The sequence below is a fragment of the Epinephelus moara genome, chromosome 10 (assembly GCF_006386435.1).
Source record: "Epinephelus moara isolate mb chromosome 10, YSFRI_EMoa_1.0, whole genome shotgun sequence".
NCBI lineage: Eukaryota > Metazoa > Chordata > Actinopteri > Perciformes > Serranidae > Epinephelus > Epinephelus moara.
The window spans coordinates 11,951,118-11,974,097 of record NC_065515.1 but is presented as its reverse complement, the minus strand read 5'-3'; the positions used below and the strand labels follow the sequence as shown (position 1 = coordinate 11,974,097).

Below are 22,980 nucleotides of genomic sequence, written 5' to 3'. Positions count from 1 at the left end.
GCATAACAAACCGATTACATGTCTCATCCACAAAGATACCGAATCATAGGATGATTGGCTTGGTCAGTAATATGTGGCCTGATAATGCCAAATTAAACATGCCCCCCCCTCTCTAATTCAATAACAGCTCTTATTTGTAATTCAATTTGAGGCTTCAGTGGAGTGGAAGAGAGCAACGAGGAAATTCAAAACCGGCAAAGCAAAGCAGGAGTTCCCTGGGATGGAACAAGGTGTTTCTGCAGGCATTGTCATTAGTATTATCATCATGACTATCAGTGCTGGTATTCATGTGGCGTTTGGCAAGTAAGTCAACTTAAATAATTCATATCTCTTATTACTCCCTCCGCTATGTTTTCCTTTTAAAAGCTTGCTCGGATTCAAACAGACTGCCGGATTAATCCAAGTCTCATCTGAAGACTTCTCTGGAGTCTTACAAGAAGATCTGGATGTTCCTCTCTTGTCTCTGATTCTGCCCGCCGCTATCTATCTCTATCTCACAGTGTGCACTGATTTGAGAGCAGTTCTGTGGATTGGTGTGACTGTAACATAAGAATGGAAGAAAAAGACGAAGCAGAGGAGGGAAAGAGAATGAGAGACATGCAACAGAGATGAGCAGGTGCCTACCTGAGGTAACGCAGTGGTTCTATGGTTTCAGCCTCTGCCTCAGCTGAGCTGTGGTTCATCTTGTCCATCTGCTCTCACCCAGCAAGACTCGGCAAATATGAGAAAGGAAGAGCTGTGGCGCTCCAAAGAAAACACTTCCGCTCCTTCTCTCTGACTCTGATTCAATAAGCACACTGTCTACCTCTTTGCCTGGGAATAGACTGGGAATCTAAATGGGCTTCCTCCCTCTGTATCTCTCTCTCTCTCTCTCTGTCTCTGTGTGGCTCTTGATTGGTTCAGACGCTGGGATGTAATTACTGGCTGCTACACACACACACACTGAATATTGCCTCTATATCTCTGCCTCTCCTCTCTGTCTCCTTCCCACTGTGGCCCCGGCTCATTCTCTAATAAAACCAGCTGGCTCTGTGTATCAGCTGCGCTCACCAGGAAAGCCAGCCAATTAAGAATCAGGAGGCATGGTGCTCGCCGGCTGATTGGCTCAGGCTGCCTCGATCAGAGCTGTTCAGTCAACCTCCCCCCTCCCACCCCTCAAATTCACACAAAAACACTCACACATACTCCTTGGTGGCAAAATGATCCCTTGATGTAGAATCTGGAGCAAGCGTCAGAGTGAGGAGACACCTTTCAGATGGTGGTGGGTGGTGAACGAAGCCCAGTACCAAAACTGCGGTAGTAACACAGATAATAGGACCTGAGTGGGTACACAGCAGCTCCGATACCAACAGAACCACCATGACCCAAAAAGGACTTTGATGCATGCTTACTGATGTTATGGATTTAGGGCAGCTGAGAAAAACATGAGCGGAGAAAAACATTCTCCATCATTAAAATGTAAATATACAGTACCCTCACACACACACATACACACAGAAGGATATGTACAGTAGTATCACGGGGAGAACACACAGCTGCCAAGGAATGAAGCTCATAAGTGGGTCGTTGTGACAAACAATAGCTCACTTTCTTCTGTAAAGGTCTCGCGCTCTTTTTCTCTCCCTCCCTCCAGACAGCACGACCTCTCCCTACAGATCGACCAACAGAGTGCAGGATGTTGACTTATGTTACACATTAAGGCGTTAAGTCTTTGTTTTTCCACCACATTTACACAATGTTCCTGTTAGGAAGATTAAAATCCTGTCAGGACTGTTAAAAACAAACACAGGTGCAATGAAATGTTGGTGTACTTGGCCACCTAGGGGTTGTAAAATGCTATTGCACTTTAAAGTTCCTGTCCAGGCATTGATTAAACCCCTAAAAAATCATGCCCATCCAAATTGGAAGTTAGAAGTTTAGCCATGAAAAGCATCCCTTCATGTGGGAAATTTATGGGGACTCTATGGCATCTAGCCGTGAAGAGTGCAGATTGCAACCAGCTAAAACTTCATCTTATTAGGATACCTTCAGTGGGTCTCATTCATGAAACGTGAGCAGAAGAAATTTGTGAATGATGATAATAAAAATATCCGTAAGGACAGCCGGATCACAGCCTCTTCGGCCTCGTGCCTGGGTTCAGCAGGGGCAGCAGGTGGTGGAGCCACGAAGGAGCACGCGCCAGCTGAAAGAATTATTTGAGACAACACTTTTTTTTTTCTTTTTTTTTGTGGCTTTTTGATCATTTGAATGAATAAATCTGATTTGAAAAATGTTTAATTTAATTTCCCGTTCCCACTTCATTCAAAACCCCACAAATGAATCTTGGGGACCGCTGTATTTTTGTGTGTGCTTATGCGTTTCTTTGCCTCCAGTTTCATATCAAACCATTTACGCTTCACCTCTGACATGGTTCTTTGTACTATGGAGACAACATTAACAGCATCTGTTACCTCCCTCCAGGCCTTCGCTTTGCCTGTCCCTGTCACACCACTACCAATCTGGAAAATAAAAAAAAGTCCACTTCACCCAAAATTATTTCGATCTCCGCTTCGGAAAAATTCTTTTTTCTTTCTCTGTCTTTCTTTCTTTGCGCCATGACTGACAGGTCGACAGGATGCACCTACACCTCCTTATATGGTGGTTATTGGCTATTCATGGGCGGGGATTTATGCTAATTGATGATTATCGGGAGCGTGCTGTCACTTTACGGTGGATTGGCATTCATGATCATACACACGTGTTTACGATCAAATCTGAGTTTCCCGCGGCGTTCCTGAACCCGGAGTAGGTTTTTAGTAAAGTAGGCTTTTATGTGCAAATCTACACACAGATATACTCACTTTTCATGAATGAGACCCAGTGTTCATTGTTTGGGAGGTTTTTATTGTGAGACGAATTATACGCAGAGTTCTTACAGTCACCAAAACAAATGGACTTGGTGATTAAAACCAGTAAAAACACTGAATAAAATAGTTTTATGTTGCAAATCAAGGTTTCTCTGATGCTGTTTGGTCTGTTTGCAAGAGGCACTTCCTAGTGTGTGCTCACCTGATTTCTGATCCAGACATTCAGCAGGTTTTTAGCAGGAGCTGAATTATCCAAAGACAAACGAAAACTGGTGGTTTAAACCTGTAAAAACACATAATAAAGCAGTTTCATATCAAATCAGTGTTTCTCCAACACAGTTTGTCACAACAGAGACATGTGTACTCACCTTTTTCTTGTTTAAAAGTCAGTGTTTGTTTGACAACGCTCGTTGTGGAGCGGCTGCTAACTACAGCGGCCGACGCAAAAACAAAAGTGTTCCTATCTAGAGCCAGTGTTTGGTTTGTCCATTCTGAGCTACTGTAGAAACATGCCGGTTCAACATGGTGGACTGCGTGGACAAGGACCCGCTCCCTGTGCAGATATAAACAGCTCATTCTAAGGTAACAAAAACATGATTCTTATTTTCAGGTGATTATACTCTAAAGAAATCCTATTTCTCATGTTTCATTTCTGCCAGTATCGCCCCCTAATTCTACACACTGGACCTTTAAAATGGCTCAACACCTTTTCCACATTTATTATTAGCAGATCTATTGATGTGCAAATTAGCCCTGCTCCTCAGCTGCTAACCTTCAACTTTGCTGGTCAAAAACACAAACCTCTGCTAAGAAACATAAAGAGATCTAAAGGCTTTAACTTGACTATGTGATCAAAAAGCTAATAATGTGTTGCTAGTGGTATATAAACCTTATTCCCAATCACAAGCTCTAATAGGTTGAAATGGAAGTGAAACTTGACTGCATATTAGGACGCAGTAACGACACCTGGCTTCTCCTCGTCTAACTGTAGCATTATGGAACTCTCCACTCTGCAAGCTGATGGGATTGATTCCTCAGGATTGTGACGGACCAAACCCTGGAAGTCTGAATCTCCCATTCTTGAGCCTGCCATTGGTACACTGCAGGTGCGACAGGGAAATACTCAGCCTTGGTGTTGACTGCTTATGTCGCTCATAATATGTATTGATTTGCACTGGAGAGGGTCTTGCCCCAAGCAAAGGAGTTCAAGTATCTCAGGGTCTTGTTCACAAGTGATAGTAAAATGAAGCGTGAGACGGACAGGCGATTTGTTTGGCATCACTCATGATGCGCTGGACCATCGTGGTGAAGAGGGAGCTGAACCAGAGGGCAAAGCTCTCGATTTATTGGTCCATCTACATTCTAACTCTCACCTATGGTCATGAGCTCTGGGTAGTGACTGAAAGAATGAGGTTGTGGATACAAGCGGCTAAACAGAGTTCCCTTTGTAGGGTAGCTGTGCTTAACCTTAGAGATAGGGTGAGGAGCTCAGACATCCGGAGGGAGCTCTGAGTAGAGCTGCTGCTCCTTCACGCTAAAAGGGGCCAATTGAGATGGTTCAGGCATCTGATCAGGATGCCTCCTGGGGGCCTCCTATTAGAGGTGCTCCAGCCATGTCCAAGTGGTAGAAGGCCCTGGGGAATACCCGAAACACGGCAGAGGGATTATTTATCTCATCTGGCCTGGGAACGCTCGGGGTCCCCCATGTAGCTGGAAAGAGTTGCTGGGAAGAGGGACGTCTGAAGTTCTTTGCTCAGCCTGCTGCCCCTCTGACCCAGCCCCAGATATGCAGATGAAAATGGATGGACGGACTCTGTATGGCAAGAGAGTAAAACTGAGGGCTAAGGACTAATTATTGGGCTATGACAGAGCAAGCCAATATTTTGTTGCTAGGGGCAACTGTCCACTTAAAATCCAGGCTTGAAAAAACACATTGCATCCGCCACATTTGCAAAACGTCTCCTTGCCACCAGCAGCATTTGTAAGTCTATCTAAAATAAATACTCATGTTCCCATTTGCACACTGAAAGCATTAAGGGTCACTCTAAATGTTCCTCCAGTCCGTACTTCCTGTTAAGAAAACCCTCAGAATAGCAATTCAATGCATTCTAAAGGTCGGCTGATTATTATCGCCATAATGTACCTGAGTATTTATTATTTCAAGATATACTTGAAAAATGTGAGCCTATTCTTTAGCCCTAATGTTTTGCACAGAAGAAAGGCTGCAAGGTTAGACTGAGAAGTGAGCAGCTGTCTGAATCCTGAAAGTACTGGGCTTTCTATAAAGGTTTTAGCTCCTTGATCCAAACCCCAGCGGGTGGTAAAGACTTTCTCTGTAGTTTTCTTTCATAATTGCTTTCTTTTCGTTTTTGGCCTCACGGACTGGTGATGATGTAACTGCTAGAACGGATCCCACTTTCTGTGTACTGCACCGACTGACGATACGCAGGTACCTGTGTGAGGGGAGACAACAAGACAAATAGCTGTATGTGACAAAATCCAGTACAAAGGCCATGCAATTATTATTATCAGTTCAGTAGTGGTGTATAATACAGGTATCATGCTATATTATATTGGTACATTTGTGTCAACACTGAGTAGGATTTCAGCCTAACTTGATATATATTGAGTCTATGTGTTCACCTTAAGTGCCTCAAAAAGCAACGCCTGTTCCTGTACTTACTATACTTACTTGCTCCTATAGAGCATAAAATCAAGATTATTTTCATTACTGATTAATCGTGTTGCCTACAACATGTCAGACAACATTTTTACAGTGTCCTTCACATTGCCTACTCTCTGTTTTCAGAATAAAAGTTTGGCTTTTTGTTTGAGAAATTTACTAATATGATTGACAGAATATCAGAAAAGTGGCCGATACATTTTCTGGCAACTGACTAATTCCTGGATCTTGAACGAGGGTCTGCTACCACTAGGGGGTCCTCAAAGTTACTTCAGGGGGGCCGCTTAAACCCTTTTACCATTTTTGACCTTTTTTGGTGATTTGAGTTGTTTCAACAAATGCAGATTAGTGGTATACGATACAAACTGGCTTGTAAAGGGTTAATATTTGATTAACCCTTCAAAACCTGAGCATATTGGTTTGATTTATTTAAGGGCAATGGGCATCGAAAGAAGAAATTACCAAAATAATTTGCAAGAAATTAGTAAAAAGAAAAAAGTCAAAACAGGAAAATTTGTTTTAAAAAAAAGAAAAAGAAAATAAAGTTCAAAACAAACAAACAAAGAAATGGCCTGGAAGTGCTTAAAAATTAAAATAATTCCTTATCATAATTTTAAAATGTAATAATTACAAATATTTTTTTTTTCTAGCTTTTTCCCCAAGTTTTTGTTCTTAAATAATTTTCTAAATCTATTGTTTTGTTAAGCAATTTGTGTGACATTTTTTACCAAGTTGCTCATTGCCTTTTTCCCATGTTTTTGAAAGAAATCACACCAATGTGCTCAGGGTTCAAAGGGTTAAATAATAATTGAAACTAATTAAAAACATTTTAATGAAAACAATGAAACAAAAAAAAAACTGGAAATTGATTTTTTTTTTTTAAATAATAATTTTACCAGAGGGAAGGTGATGCAAGAAGAAATAAAAAATTAAAAAATAAAGAAAATGCAGTCAAAATAAATAAATGAATGAATTAATTAAAATAAAATAATGCACCAGAATCAATGTTGTGGGTTATGATTGACCCTTCTCAGACTGGGATAATAATAGTCAAATCATCTCATTAACTGTTAGTGTGTTAAAATGTTGTTGTTTTTTGTTTGTTTTTTAAACAAATACAAACTGACATGTAAAGGGTTAATATTTGATTGAAAAATTATTTAATTAAAAATGTTTTAATAAAACAAAATAAATGATAAATGTGACACATATGGTCCTTTCACAATTCTATGGTCATAAATCAATATGTAGGACGTTCTTTCTTAGCAGGGTTAAGGTTAATAATTAACCTTTGCGCCCTGCTAAGAAAAATATATATAAAACTACAGATGTTATTTGGCACAAATAAACAAGTTTCAGTCACAAAATTTGATCAGATTTTGTACCTTGTCCTTTTTTGTGTCAGGATCAGCTGCAGACTGAGCATTAAAGTGTCCACAAATGAGGACAACAGGTCTAAGTTAAGCAGAATGAAGTTTAAGGTGCAGGAAACCCAAAATGTAATGTCCTCATATGAGGGCGCAGGGTCTCAGGAGGATATGAAACTAAATGTCATAAATGTAGAAAGGGGTTTGTGCTCCAGCTCTCTTTCAGCCAAGGAGTCTTTGGCCTGAAAGACAGCGGCTGAATCAGTTAGCTCTCGTTGTAGCTCTACTGAGCTTATACATTGTGAATAAACAGGCATCCTGACCATGAACGAGGGGTTAAAATTAGTTTTATTATTATTTGATAGAGCAGAAAAAATCCAAAAAAACAAAAACAAAACAAAACAAATACTTCTCATACATTGTTTTCTTTTCCATTTGGGCCACACTGCATTTCGCAGAGCTTCGACCCCAAACAAACGGAATGGTGATATTGTTGTCAAACAGCAGCAGGCAGTAGTCAGGACAGCACAGGGTTACACTTAGCAGGGCACAAATGATGGGCTCGTTCCAGATTGCTTATTTTGCATCCACAAGACGCGGTCTGCTACCTTCTGCCTGTCAGGAATGTACAGACAACCTGGAAGATTTCCGATGCTACTTTGAGACAGAAATACAGAAATCCTGACCGATTTAAATTAAACTTTTCATATGCTTGTATTTCTATCAGCAATGTACACACTGTCGTTGCACCATCCTAAATGAAACCCGAACGTACAGTGATGATACCCCAAGTACAGAGGGATGAACGTCAACTGATGCCCAGTTACCTAATGCAGTGCACCATCGTTCAGTACGGATCCTGATAATAATCAGTGAGCTAAAGAGTCAGGATACAGGACACAAATCCTTACAACGTTGCATTAGATCATCACCTCGTGGATGAATTATGAAATCAAAAGTGAGGCTACAGGGCAGCAAGACACCAGGTTTGTAATTACATAGTGATGAGATTATCCTCACTATTGTTTCAATATGAAAACAACTAAAAAATGGACAAATACAGGATACTGGGAAAATAACTGCTGGGATGGTCAACCCTCTTTTGTCAGTTGGATTTAAGTTTTTTTAACATATTGCTCGCAAAACATCCAGATTTTGAAATATGCACAAACATTTACCCTATTTTTACTGCTTTAATTCAACACATCAGTATTTTAATATTTTTAATCTTCAATTTAGTGACACTTTCCGAGAGGCCACAGAAATGGCTGAGTAAAGCTATTGCTGAGTGGTACATAGGGCTGGGTATCGTTTCAAAATGATCCCGATACCAATAGAGTACTTCATTCGATACCCATGCTGTGAATAATAATTGCGAATGTTTTGGTGGCATCTCGGCACGCTGAACTGCCAACACTGTTACCCAATGGTTAGTAATGCTTTGACAACAGCGTCGGGACGTTTTGGTGTCTGTAAGACTTTGTTGGGACTGTTTAATGGCTCCAAGTTGGATGTTAGCCGGTGCTGCCCATGTTAGCACGTTGTAACCGAGCAGACGTTGAATTGACCGTTTGCCAAGGAGAATGGCTCCAGAGATGGCAGCAACAGAAAGTTTGTTGGAACAATTTAATGGCTCGGAGTTGGATGTCAGTCGTTGCTGCCTATGTTAGCACGTACAAACCAAGTAGACGTTTAACTCAGAGTTGGATGTTAGCTGTTGCTGCCCATGTTAGCACATAGGAACTGAGCACTGAACTGTCAACTTGCAGAGGAGAGCGGCTCCAGAGACAGCAGCAACAGAAAGTTTGTTGGGACCGTTTAATGGCTCGGAGTTGGATGTTAGCCCCTGTTGCCTATGTTAGCTTGTGCTAACTGGCCAGCTGTTGAATTGACTGTTCGCTGAAGAGAATCGCTACAAAGATGGCAGCAACAGAAAGGCCCCAAGTGGGACCTCTCATCGGCTCGGTGTAGGATGTTAGCCACTGCTGCGTTAGCTCAGACTAACAGGGCATAAGTTGAAATATGTATTTGCCAGGGCTATGGAGACAGAGTGTTTATTGGGACCGCGTGACAGCTCGGTGTAGCATGTTATCCACTGCTGTGTTAGCTCTGGCTAACAGGGCAGAAGCTGAACTACGTATTTGCCGAGGCTCCTGAGATGGCAGCAACAGAAAGTTTGCTAATCCGGCGGGAAGCTGGGACGGTCCGGCATCAGCCTCGCTGCACAGAAAGGATCGAAAGCAGGTATCATTTGACTGGAGACGTTTCGATACTACTTGGTATTGGGTTATTTCGGGCAATACCTCAAAGGTATGGAGTACCGATACCCAGCCCTTGTGGTAGGGTTAAAGAAACTGGACCACCCCAGTGACTGAAATTAAAGACAGCACATGGTTAATAAAATAACTCCATGAGTTTACTGTAGGACATATTGTACTTCACTAGCTTATCCTGTGCTGCTGCAACCTGATAAAAATGCACTATAGCTCATGTGAAAGGCATAGTTCGCTCAATTCAAGGACCCGACATAAATCATACACACCTTAATGTTAAAGACTAAGAAGTTCATGTCATTTGTTGCTATAGGGGTTTTTGCATAACTACATTCTGAAAGCTGTCCAGCTTCTCTAAGACCAATCGCAAGGTGAGTGGGAGCCACTGGACACACAAGAGAAAACAAATCATTTTTAAGTGGAGATCCATTCAAACTTAGGGCATAAGCATATATCTTTACTAACATGACCCTATAAATAAACCCAGAGACAGTTTGTCTATAGAAGAAAAAAAATAATGCACCACAACCTATGACTAAAAGCAAAAACAATGTCAAAAATATGACATTCCTTACACCCCCTCAGTCTAGCATGAATTCATGTTTATATCCAGAGAGGGTTCAAATAAACTAGACACCTTCTAGCAGAAGGGATTCCATTTGGGCTCCACTAGTTCTTTGGAAGGTTTTTCTTTCTTTTTTTTCTTTCTTTTTTTTACAATATTCAATACGAATAGTCCTCCAAACATATGCTCAGTGTCTTCACAGGAGTTAGTGAAACCTTAATCTTTATTCTTCCTCTTTGTCTTAGAAAAAACAAAGTATTTAAAAGTAGGCCACAACATGGAACCCAGCAGATGTAAAACCACCTCAACAGTAACATTAGCCTGTAAATTCAGACCTCGACAAGAGGCCACTTCCAAAGTATCAGGGAGCACAATATTCCAAACACAGTATATGACTTACAGAAGAAAAAGACAAAATCCTAACATTCAGCCATACAAAATAATCCAACACACATCAACTTCTCTACTACACGCGCCGTGGGGTTAGAGAGAAGAGAAAGTCTGTGTGCAGATAGAGATCATTTTTACAGTCCTTTTTTTCATTTTATTCATTTTTGCAAAGCTGAAGCAGTTATTGTTTTGTGGATGGTCCTCGAAGCTCGACCCACAATCCCTGTGGCGAGGTCTTCAGTTAAGTTCGGTTCGGCCAAAACGTGGGCCTGAGTCTGACTGGCTCAGACTGGAGAAGGGTAGGACGTAAGGCGAAGATTTTAATGGTGTGTAATAGTGATTATTATTTTTTCCCCCAGCCTAATCCAGAGGCAGGGGGAGCTTGGAGATTTTTCCTCTTGGTGCGACAGAGAGGTTCAACCAATATACAGGGAGGGAGAGGCAACATCGCTGGAGAAGTTTGTAAAATTGTACACGCCCATGTAAACCCCAACCCTCACAAAAAAAAAGGGTACCCAAATTATCTCAGAAGCTCGAGCTGTCGCTGCACAACTCCACTTTGGGATGAGGGACTTGGGTAAGGAAGATGGTAGCAGAAATATCTGAGGAAGAGCTGAGGGAACACCTCTATCCAACAAAAGACTAGGCAGATTCTTCCCTGCACCGTTTTGGCCAGAGGTGGAGCCCATAGAAAGGATTAGAATGATCATGAGAATGGCTGTTATTGATATTAAGAGGGTAATAGTTATGACGTCAGTAGGGAGCAAGATTGCATTATTTCCATGTGTTGGCTGCTTGGGAGATAGAACGGGAGGGAATCATGTCCAGCAGGTACTCTCGCTGACGCTCGACAGCAGAGGTGGTCTTATGGGCAGACAAGCTTGGGTTCACATAGGCCATAGTCACACCTGTCAACAAACAAAACGGAAGTGGTGAATGTACTGGACATGGAGCTGTTTGTACATTTATTCTATGATGAAATATTACACACAGTATTTTGACTCATGTTGGAAGAAGGCAAAGATAAACCAAGAAGTTGGCATAAAGCAAGATGAGTGAAAATTTCTAAAAGATTTTGCTCAAGTGAATATTTGAGGATTCAAAAAAGACAAAAACATCTATGCAGTAATTCTAGAATGAAAAGGTCTAGCCTGAGAAGATGGGAAGAAAGAGAGTGACAGTGCCAGAGAGGGATCCACCTTACAAGAGAGGGATTACCCCAAAGAGGAACAGAAAGCGAGAACGGGTGAGGAGCATTCTCGGCCTAACCTCGTCTCGTTTATCTACCTGTAGTGCCACCGCTCTGCTTCTTCCAGGCAGCCACGTTGCCCTGGTTACTGCTGCCGGCGCTGACCTTTGCCCCCTGCTGCAGCGGGCGTGCTGCAGCGTGCTTACCTGCCCTGCTGCTCAGTGCCGCTGCCGTCATCGCACTCTGCAGCTGAGAGGAGGAAGTGAATGCGTGGGCCATAGCACGGGAGCCCACTGACTGGATGTTGTGTGACAGATGACTCTGTATAGAAAGACACAGTATGTGAGAAGTGCTGTATGTTGGTACAGATGTTAACATGCAGATGTTTTTGCTGCTGATTAAGGATAAAATGCTTTTAAACATTTTTAAACCACAGGGCTGCTCCATCATGAGGCCATGCTAACCTGTTTAATGGAGTGGTGGGCAGCCACAGGTCTGTGCTGCATAGCAGCCCTGACATGCTTGTACTGCTGGGACACCAGCACCTCACTCTTGGACAGTGAGGGAGAGGAGGTGGTTTTAGAGGAAGATGAAGAGGAGGCCGCCTGCTGGAGGATACGCTGCTCAATCTCTTGCTCCTGTTGGAGTGCCTTAACAAAGGCTGCCTTCAGCCGATTGGTGTGCTCAGCCTTCAGGGCCTTCTTCTGATTGGACGACATGCATTGGTCACAGAGGATGGTCCCAGCCTTCTCCTTTCTCCAACGGGAGGTAAAGTCCGTCTTACACTGGGCACAGGTGTATGGCTCTTTGGGAATGGTGCTGGCAAGGGCAGCAGCTGGGCCCAGATTACCTATAGGAAAAACAGAGAGCTTCTTCAGACAAGATGTAAACATGTATATTCATCTTCCATTACACTACAACATGCCCAGACTCGCCAAGTGGAAAAATGTACCCACCCCTGCCGTGCATCTCCAGAAGTTTCTGCACCACCTCCTCCAGCCCCAACAAGTAGATGAACTCATTATTGGCTGCTGAAGGCAGGAAGTTGAACTCGGGGGCAGGAGGTTTAGGTGGAGGGATCTCCAGCAGTGTCTTCTCCAACTGCTTACGCAGTGCGAGCTTAGCAGCTGCCTGCCGGCTGGCTGGGGAATCATTGATGCTAGAGTTGGGTGACGCTGAAGAGCCTTTTAGGCTGGTTGGAGAGGCCTGGACACAAACACAACAGAAACCACTTCAGCAGCTACACAAAAGGCAGCGACTACACATGAGGATGTTATAACTGTTATGGAGCTTAGCAATGGTAAAAGAGCAGCTATTAAAGGGAACATTTTCCAATGCTTTCTATGGACAGTGTATTGTTGACTTGTACATTGTGTACTCACCTGAGGGATGTTGACCATGACGTTACTGTTGGCCACATTAGCCACCCGAATGAGTCCCTGCTGAATGATCCTCTGGCCCTGGACCTGGACATTGGGCACAGAAGCCCTGGGAGCCAGCAAGAGTGGAGGGGGTCCTGAACCGCTGTGCTGCTGCTGCTGATGGCGTAGACTGGCTATCTGCTGGGGAGTCACAGCAATAGGCTGATGGCAGCACACACAGAAGCAGCCATCACAGATTCACAAGGAGAGCGAACATAAGAAGAAAATTAACAAAAAGCTCTTGAAATCTAAACCTCCTCAGATGAGTACACTTAACATGCTGGCCAATGTGATGACTGTAATCATCTGAACGGCCCCTCACACTAACCTGGGCCCCTCTGACCAGGGGTGGCATGACAATCTGAGAGTTGTGTTTGGACGGGACGTGTTGCCCACCCCGCACCAACGGAGGAGGGATCACCGTGCCTGAGCTTCGACCTGTCACCTGTAAACACAACAGTGTAAATATACAGTTAATGACAACTAAACATGTTTAACATTATGCTACATAGGTACTGCATTTGATTTTGTGCGATTTGGGGTTTTGATGTAAAAACCAATGAAGAAACAACGAAATCTGCCTTATACTTGTGTTGCTTGGTAATTTTGTGTAAGATACAATGTATAATTACATCATACATCAACCCCAAGGTGTAAAACAAAATGTAGTAACTACCTGGAGGGGTCCTTTGCTTGATGTGATGCTACCTCTCACCAGAGGAGGAGGAGTAGCTACAGAGCCAGTTGCCTAGAAGTGAACAGGTTACAGTATTAGTCCATCAATCTGTATGTACTTGAAGGAATGAAGCAGCAACAATTCCCTCTGATGCATCAATCACCTCCGATAAAACAAATAACAACACTCTCCTGCGTATTCTCGGGTACCTACCTTCTGCACAGTGCTCTCCTTCTGGATCTGGCTCTGTCTTAGTTTCTTCAGCAGCACCAGCTTGGCCTCTTGGAGTCTCAGTTCCTCCTTCAGCTGTTTGATGATGCGCTCCCTCTCCTCAGGAGAACTCTTCTATAGACACCGTATTAGATGAAAGGACACTTAGCAGACATACGTGTACAATTTGAGGCCACTTTATGTCAGTAGCAACTAATCTAAAAATGTAGGATCTTCTCAACAGCTATCTCATATGAACTCCAGTATCAGATCTGGGCATTGTTTCCCTTTTACACATGTAGCACAAAACAGGAGATTGTCTGTGTCAGAAGTGTTGTTATCTACTGAAAATACTCAGTTTGGTTTAGCCAAAGGGTGACACCTGGGTAGAGCGTGCAGGAGGCAGGACATGACGTGTTTTACACTGCAGTCACGTAGCCGGTTTGTAATTTGGTCATAAACAACAGAGTCTCTTGGCATTTCTTTAATCTGCCTGACAATTTTCCGAATCTCGTCATCTCTCCAGTTTGATATTTTCATCGCTATCTTCGTGTTAATGACCCTTCTTTTTCATTCTTGGATGTTTGTTTTCCTCTGGTTTCACTCAAGCAGCATTACAGAGTCGTCATCAACACGCCTACTCGCCCGCTGTGAATTCTCTGAACCATTTCCTGCTCTGTTCACACATGGGTTCAATCAAACATTACAGGGACTTTGTACTAGGGGGCAGGCAGGGAAAAGTCCGTTTAATGTCCAATCCAACTGATTCAGGCATTTGCATTTTCACATACAGCTCATCCAGGTATTGGAAAGATAATTTCAGGCTTGCAGTGCATGTGTTAAAGGGGTTTATGACTGTGTTGTATGCAAATTTTAAATGTTGTTTTCTTACCATAAGTTTTTCTGTGTCAGTCTTTGTAAAGCAGTGTCCATTCATGAGAGGGCTGGATGGCTCATTGTCTGACAACACGATCACATCATCTGGCGATGGCGGCTGCCGCTCATTCTTAATGTCACTGTGGCGAGAAAGAGAAAAAGGCAGAAAACAGTTACATTGAGAATGAGTTTCATCGTTCAGTCAAGATTCAAAACTGTATTCTGATTCAGTCCAGAACACTGCAGTTACCATTAACTGCAACTAACTTGTAGTTCTGTCCTATATCCAGTAGATGGCAGTATATAATTATGATTTCATCGTCCCTGTTATAGTGCAAATGTGTACTGGGACACACAAGAAGACAAGAACCAAGAGATCAATAATGGAGTAATGGCGGCAGGGGAAGATCGCAACAACCCATTATCTCCAGCGTAAGGTAACATCAACGGGCAGACCGTCTGCTCTCTTCCTTCCCACAGACACAGCAACATCAGTCCCAAACAACATGCAATCAAAGGGCAAATTAACTGCATTTTTGTTTTTTATAGGAGGAAAAGGCTTAAAGCCTTTGATAAAATGTTAAGTGGCTTTTCCTGAGGACTAAGGAGAACAAAGGCGACTCGTGGTGAGCTAGATATGCATCAATCTTGAGAGGGGTGGAGATTAGAAGTACAGGGTGGTTGTAATTTTACAGCGCGTGGACCATGGCGGAAGAATAAATCTGCCTCCATCACAGTGGGGATCCTGTCAGGTCCTGTGGGTTGGTGCGTAAGAAAATAGAAGTCGGGGTGGTAAGGAGAACTGGCGGAGGATGAGGTAAGTTAGGGAGTGTGATATATGACAGCATTTAAAAGGTAGAGGTTTGGGTCATGATGTGACGTTATGCATGCAGACACACAGTTAAAGTGATATATTTATTCAAACGCTTTCGAGCGAGGCTTCAGGGCTTCAAGCTTAGGCCCAGTTTTACCACCCAGACAGGGCCTCACCCCTCCCCTACCTCCGTGGTGAGGCCTGTGGCCTAGCCCGATCGGCACAGCCTGGGCCTCAGCTCTCCCCTCCCTCCCAGCTGCCGACACTAGAGTCACAAGCTGAGCAGAGCGGAGGTCCGCCGGAGACACTGGAGAGGGTGACAGTGAGGGGGAGGGGAATACATGGCCAGGAGCCAACCTATTGTGTACACTCTCTCTCACTCAGTCACTCACTCAGTCACTACTTCACACACCCCTCCCCCATCCTTACTTACTTGTTCATCTTTTATACTCCAACTCACTGACTCAGTTCTTCACACTTTTTTCTTCCTTTTGCACGCTCCTGTCCTCAGACACGTTTCTCTGCTACCCTCTCCTTCCCCACAACAGCTGTCTACCAGCTCCCCTCAACAGACAATGCATGCTCAGTTCAACGAGGTCAACTCTTTGACAATAACAATGTTGTTTATACTTACATTATGTGGTGAGAATTTCAGGAGACCAAGCAAACAACAACAAACATTTACTGTCACGTTACCTTGCCCAGCTGCTACGAACACAATCAAACCTGTTAATACCTCACATTGCTACATCCTGATAAGCACTTCCTTGATATGTTTCATTCAAATTTAGAAAGATGTCCAACACCCTGACGCTTTCAGTAATGCTATTCTGAGGGATTACACAGTCTAAAGCACAGCTGAAGACTCAACAGGCAGTGGTTTTCCTCCCTAGCTCTGTTTACATTCCTTACATACGATATGATAAACTGTCAGACATTAGTAGCATCAGAGAGGAATCAAGAGCTTCATCATCTTTCACAAGCAAAACCCCGATGGCGACCCGATGCCTTGACTGACTTGGCCTCTGTCTAAAATGACACGGGCTAGCTTGTGATGGTTGCTACCACTCTATTGAGAACAGCTTACACAAGCATCACAACACACAGCAGCTTGGTTATGTAACGTCCAATATTTCTGCATGCCTCGGCTTCCCCAATCATGGCTTCCCAATGACCCCATATAGGATTGCTGAATCAGTCATTATTAGGTGCAGTGGGACTCTCTGATTAAAATGCAATGCAACACTAGATGTGCCATTTCAAGCTACATCAGCCTCTTTATGTAAATGAAGGAGCTGCGCTATAAATAGGCAACAGGCCTGGAAAAGATGTGTTCAAATATGCTGTTAAAATATCTACAAAGCATGCAAACTACATACAAAACTACATCTCATACGTGAACTGATTCAAGACATGTTCAGATCAGTTACTGTTTCATTTCCAGCATGTATGCAATGTAATTGGCCTACACAGACCAAGTCTCCTGCACACAACACTAGAGTAATTACCTTGCAGTGAGTAAGCATGCAAACACATGCCGAGGGTTAAACAGGGGCCAAAGGTGACACCACAAACAGGGCCAACACACTTTGAGCTGAATCACCTCTCTGTTCCACTTAGACTGCCATCACATCAGTGTGTGTATCTATCGCTCTACCAAACACGTCACATGACATCAGGCATTTCTCTGTGTGGTCATGTGACACACCCACCACCCCTCCTGGCCCCTCCTTCCTCTAACTGCTCCTTCCAATGTGGAAACCATGGCAACGGCCAGTTGGAACCAGTTTGTGACACGTAGCCTTCATTTTGTGTGAAGTGTGAGGCAGAGTTCAGGTGCTGCTGTGGGAGAAAATGGAGCCCAGGCCTCAGGAGCCTCAAACTTTTTCAAAATGGGGGCAGGCTGCCGACAACCACACGGCGACTTCCTGTATGGCTCCTGTCAGACCACTCGCTAGTGCAAAGTTAAAGAGAAACCCGAAACTCCAATTGACACATCTCTAAGCACAACCATGCACTGTACATGTGAGCGTGAAATCCAAGGCCTAGAGTGCATAAATAATCCGACAGAAGTTCTCAAACAAACTCATACACAAAAATGCAGCTTGCATGAAGTACTGCTCGCCATTCACATCCATTCCCTTTAACACATGATGATCCACCATCAGCTCAGCATAGCCAAACAAAAAAAAACACAGCAGCAATCTACTCTTTGCATCTTATACCCACACAGATATAAACTAGCTAGTAAGGAGATTATGGTGCATTTTGTCCAGCTGGGAATACTTACAAAGGGTTTATTGTGGACAAAGTTGGCTGACTGTGCAGTACTGAGGCCCAGTGTACAGGAATAGATGTAACTGTTTAAGGTAAAGTGTTTACAGCATTCCTTTCAGCATTGTTCACAGACTAATGACTTTGACAGTATCGTGTAAACTGAACAACAATTATGTTCCTTATGACCAACAAGCTCCTTCCCCCTAAGCAAGAACGCTGTGAAGCAATAATATTACTAATTAATATTACATCATGAAAACAGCCCATGACTCAGTCAAACCCAATGATCTTTCCCCTTGTCTCACCTTTTGGATGTGCTCATGTCAACAGGCTCGTCTCCAGTCTGCACCTCCACCTTGATAGTTGCCTTCACTTCCCCAGATTTCAGGATGCTGGCTGCTACCTTTGCTGCCTGCTCACTCCTCAGCCTGACGCCCTCGCCTCCAGATCCCACCATGGCCAGGGGACCTCCAGTTGCATCACCTTTCTCCAGCTTGACACGTTTACTGTCCAAGTCCTCCAGGGGCTCGGCAAGAGGCGCATGGTCCCTCTCCAGAGCCCGCTTCTGGCTGCGCGTTTGACGCACTGCCTCCTCTGACATGGCTGCTCTCACCCTGGAGAGAGATGACAGAAATGGGTACAAACTGTAAACACGTTCACAAAACAAAAAACAAACATGGATTCAAATTAGACAGCAGGGCACAGGTTTGGACAATAGATAAATTAAGGTGCGCGGTTACTGTAGGATAACAGCATCATTATAGTAGAAGTTTTGCTTAGATGAGCCAAAAGTGCTGGTTCCACTGAAGCAACTCTCAAACTGAGTAGTACTACTCTCTGCTTTACACCCAGGCCACACTTCTGAACCTCTACCTGTGCATGACAGCGACGCTGCTTAACTGCTGTGGCTCACATGTGTGGTGTCCACATAGACAGCAGCACTGCCTACCAGTCCAATCTTTCCACACCAAGTCTGCCTTTGATAATGGCTATTAGTAAGAGAATATTATATTTCATTTAATTAATTAAAAGCTGGTACTCCACTAATTTCCACTGCATTTTCCATAACATGGTCCTGCAAATATTTACAACATATTATACAATAACTAGATTCAGTCCACAGAATCGGTGGAGGGCTTTTAATCTGAAACAGAATCAGAAAGTGTTGAGTTTTTTCATGTCTGTGGCATATTGTACAGATATAGACACTGAAACTGCAGTGAAAGGTGTGATGTTAGTAATATGATGTCACTATGACATTTAAATATTGCTTAGAACGGCACGCATTTAGCAGAATACAAAGCCAATACACCGAATATCTAGACGAGCCACAGCCAAGCCACGCTGCGCATGTGGGCAGAAATGAAAAGCAAAAGGTCCCGTGACTCATGCTGTGCTCAGGTAGCCAGTGTGGCCTGGGCGTTAAACTACTGTGCAGGTTCCTATGAGTTATGTGTGTCACATCCCCCCAATGTGTCTGCATTGAAGTAAACAATAAGGAGCATCCACTACAGAGGATAGACAAAGTTATAACTGCCTCAATTTAATTCAAAATTGAGACAATAAAACTGGATGAAAGCACTGCCAGGTATAAGCTCTGCCTTGATAACTGACAAGAGAGGTTGCCTTTATGACAGAAGCAACAGTGTGACTGAAGAAGCCAAACTAAATCAATCAATATAAATACAATATCGCACAGGTGAAGATGCCTTTTTATAGTTTTAAATGGCAGATACTTGAACAAATCTCAATCAGTCCCCCCTATTGCATGTAAATGTCAGTGTCTTTTCATTTTGGGGAACTTTTAATCACATTTAAGTCCATGCATTATATATAATATGAATAATATAATATGAAGTAGCACCAATGCAACCAGTACAAAATGAAAATAAAGCTGTCCTGGCTGGTGAGTCAATGTACTGCATGAAATCTAAGGTTGCTGTGGCAAATAATCCCCCTTCAACATATTGATTATACACTTTGTTGTAAGGTCATGCACATGTGCAATGTTTGATTTAGTTGATATTTCCAGCTGTAAAAAGGGACAATCCTGAGGTGTATTGGCGTCTCATCTACCACTGCCAGTGCCCCAGATGCTGACCCAAATCTCACTCAGTACAGTAACAGCAGAGGATAGAGAGACCCACTTAGATTTCAGGGAAAAACCTATTACACAGCAGAAAAACAGCAGAGAAAAACACTGTACATACACAAACCAATGTAGGCCATGCAGTCATTATGGGGAAGGCAGACTCTCTTCAATAAACAGTTTAAAAATTGTTATGAAAACGTGTTGCTTATAAGCATTTCGCACAAGGATGAGTGCATGTCTATTGCAAAAAAATTCTGATACGAGTGCCCAATTGATGATCTGGTCTGAAACCATTTGCACACATACACGTACACCATGTTGTATATCAGATTCAGAGAGCTGACTCAAGGTCTTCCTGGTCCAACGTGACGTCATCACAGCTCCACATGACCTTATCCCAAGATTCCATGGAAGACAAAAAGCGCTTCCCTCAAAACCGGTTCAAACTGGTCCGGGATTGAGAGAAGGCGCAGGTTTAACCCCTGGAGAGGCAGAGTGGCAGAAGGGAGGGAAGAAGACGGGGAGGCCACAGGCACATCCCACACTGACAGAGGAGGAGGAGGAGGAGGAGAAAATGACGTTGTCCTCGGACATTCCAAAATGTGTCTACGAGTCAACAGGGGGGCGGACACATCATTGACATGACTAACTTCTGTGGAAGTCAAGTCAACAGCTGCTGACGGGCATAAAAATCCTGACATCCAAAACCCACCTTTCATGATATTTGATACTCTTAAAAAACATCTTAAATTTTTTCTCTGCCATCTTCTCAGGCTTCAAAGATTAAGGCAAGCGAAGGTCATAATTCACCATAAGAATCTAATGTATACAAAACCTCCCACTATGAGCCTGTCGTCTGTAAAGCAAAGCGTTGAGAAAACTGCAAGATAAGGTGGGGAAATGAAACTGCTTTTCAGCAACTTCGACAAATCGCTGTCTGCAGTGAGGCTGCAGTTTGTTCCTACAATTCACATCTGTGAATTCAGCCAAGTTTTATTTTTACTGGAGATAAGACACAGGCATCCTTGACACTTTGCAAGATGTTGAGCTAAGAGATGCAAGCAGTAACAACACCAACCAATACAGCCAAAAAAGTACCTACACAGCTAAAACATTCAGGTCTGTGTTTGTATACGAGTGCACTGAGCCTAAAATGGACCCTGCTCTGGTACACAGCAAGGACAGATGTGCCCTGCTGTACCATCCCTGGACACAAAGGCTATCTATCTGCCAGAGATGACAGCTTGTGTGTGGGTGGGTATGTGTGCATACCCATATACCACACACAATGCTTCAGAAGCCACACTTTACTGTGTAAAATTGTAGAACTAGTGGCAGCACATTGCTCTGGCTGTAACGGTGTGGTGGCGAAGCGTGTCAGATACAAAATGACTGTAACCCTTTGGGACGATACAGGAGGATCAGATCTGCACGTTACTACGACGACTGTGGTTGCTAGTTTCAGGTCTAGGGACATGTGGATACCTTTGACCCAGAGAGATGGAAAGCATCATGGATCCTGTGATTCATGTGCTGGATGCACTGCTGCTAAGCAACCAAATCAAGTTGTTGTCCATGCATATGCTGTGATTATGACTCTTAAGTATGCACTCAAACCTGCTGGGATGTGCGTAGTACTTCACATTGTTGGATCGCTATCCATTTTACTAAGCCTTCAGTGAAGGACTACCAGTCAGCCCATTTTCTATCCAGCGCCTTGGTTTCTATACGAGCCCTGAGGCCTTTTGTGTGATGTGTCATTCACAACCTCCAGGTTATAGGAGACTCACACTAAGAGCTATCGAACACGTGAAGGAGACAAAGAAACTGTAGGAGATTCATCTAGAGAAAGCCTGGCCGTCAAACACAAGAGTCTATCGATGCCATTCACAGTGACACCCGAGAGGACTGGAGGGCAGAAAAAACATGGCATCAGTACCAGGAGCTGAGATAGTGTTGCACTGAGACACTGCTCAGAGTATTGCTGATGACAGGAGACGAAGACAAAAAGGACAAAAAGGCATTTAACAAACGTGAATGAGCCAAAATTAAAACTTAGAGTCATGTTCAATTGCTGGATCCCTGGTTCTGAAAACCAGTATGAGTTTAAACAGAACATCTCTGAGAGTATATATTTTTACGCAGCATCCTTTGCTTTAACTTGAGTAAACCAGTTTTGTTTGAAACAGGACATCAGGAGTTTGTATTTTATGGCCAGGCAATCAACTGAGAAAAGATCCTGAATCAATCAGTGCTAGCAGCAATCCTGCCAGTTTCAATGCTCCCACAGCTCCATCCATCCAGCGTGTAAAACCAAATGAAACTGACACTACAATCTCACAAACGAGCCTGACTTGTCCATCAGCGGGTCCATTGGGAGATGCTTGGAGGAAACTGGTACCCCAGACCTCGCTGCCTGGGAATCAGCAACCGAGAGGAGCTGCTCTGCCTGTTAGTGTCTACAACAGTTTATCAGAACACCACTGCAGTCGGGCTCGGACTACAGGAATTTAAGAAACGCTGACTGATTTTGAAATTAGGTTCATAGATATCTGCTCCTGAAATAAGAAGATGGGATACATTTTCTGTACATTTTGTAGGTTTTGAGTCACATTTTATCTGCATGGCATGCATCTTGTTTTTGGGAGGAAATTCAAGCACCATCAGTTCAAAGATCACAATATACATCTGCATTAGGGATGTCAGTTTCTGTTAATTTTGCTTTTGACAGCCCCACACCCATTAACAGTTAACTAACGGGTTAATTCTAAAGGATAACAAAACAAAATGATGTGAAATACAAGAGGTTTTTACTTTTAGTTCGGCACTCTATTTGGTCAGTAAGCTTTAGCACCGCATTTCAAAGCGCTATCCATTTAGAGGTGGGGAAATTAGCCACATTAACATGCAGACACATAATGCCCACTGCCCACCCTCCGGTCTCCACAGGTTAGCTGAAGTTAGCCTGTGCCATTCTGCACGTCGCACCACCCAGGCTGGGTGAGAGCTAGCTAGTGGCATTGCCGCGGAAACATGGTAGCCATCCTCCAGTCTCCCATAGGGCTGTCATTTTTTCAAAAAAGTCAAGGCTGAACGAATTTGCAATGACCCAAAATTCATTCGAATAAATTCAAAGAGTAAGACAGCTGCTTTTTACAAAGTCGACAAACAGCTTTATCTTTGTGCGTGACTTTGCCATCTATGGCGTAGAACCCAAAATACTTCCATACGCTGCTTCTCAGATGTTTTGGTGTCGTGATTGTCCGCTCAGGGCGGCTTTACTCGCTATTGTCCCCCATTT

The 22,980-nt window shown here is 43.4% G+C and overlaps 2 protein-coding genes across 5 annotated transcripts in view; both read right to left on the bottom strand.

The window, feature by feature from the left end:
• Positions 1-1,005, bottom strand: part of yjefn3 (YjeF N-terminal domain containing 3) — a 77,242-nt gene extending 76,237 nt beyond the window's left edge. The window contains exon 1 of the mRNA XM_050055969.1: positions 625-1,005. Coding sequence (XP_049911926.1) covers positions 625-692 — 68 coding nt within the window. The 5' untranslated portion in view covers positions 693-1,005. The remainder of the gene's footprint in view (positions 1-624) is intronic.
• Positions 1,006-7,225: 6,220 nt separating this feature from the next.
• Positions 7,226-22,980, bottom strand: part of gatad2ab (GATA zinc finger domain containing 2Ab) — a 28,764-nt gene continuing 13,009 nt past the window's right edge. For 2 of the 4 annotated variants that reach the window (XM_050054204.1, XM_050054203.1), the window contains exons 2-11: positions 17,893-18,201; positions 14,513-14,636; positions 13,624-13,755; positions 13,411-13,482; positions 13,063-13,179; positions 12,696-12,896; positions 12,270-12,519; positions 11,778-12,163; positions 11,412-11,634; positions 7,226-11,032 (exon numbers count right to left, since the gene is read on the bottom strand). In XM_050054204.1, coding sequence (XP_049910161.1) covers positions 10,899-11,032; positions 11,412-11,634; positions 11,778-12,163; positions 12,270-12,519; positions 12,696-12,896; positions 13,063-13,179; positions 13,411-13,482; positions 13,624-13,755; positions 14,513-14,636; positions 17,893-18,188 — 1,935 coding nt within the window. In that variant the 5' untranslated portion in view covers positions 18,189-18,201 and the 3' untranslated portion in view covers positions 7,226-10,898. The remainder of the gene's footprint in view (positions 11,033-11,411; positions 11,635-11,777; positions 12,164-12,269; positions 12,520-12,695; positions 12,897-13,062; positions 13,180-13,410; positions 13,483-13,623; positions 13,756-14,512; positions 14,637-17,892; positions 18,202-22,980) is intronic. The other 2 variants (XM_050054205.1, XM_050054206.1) reach the window with 2 other exon arrangements.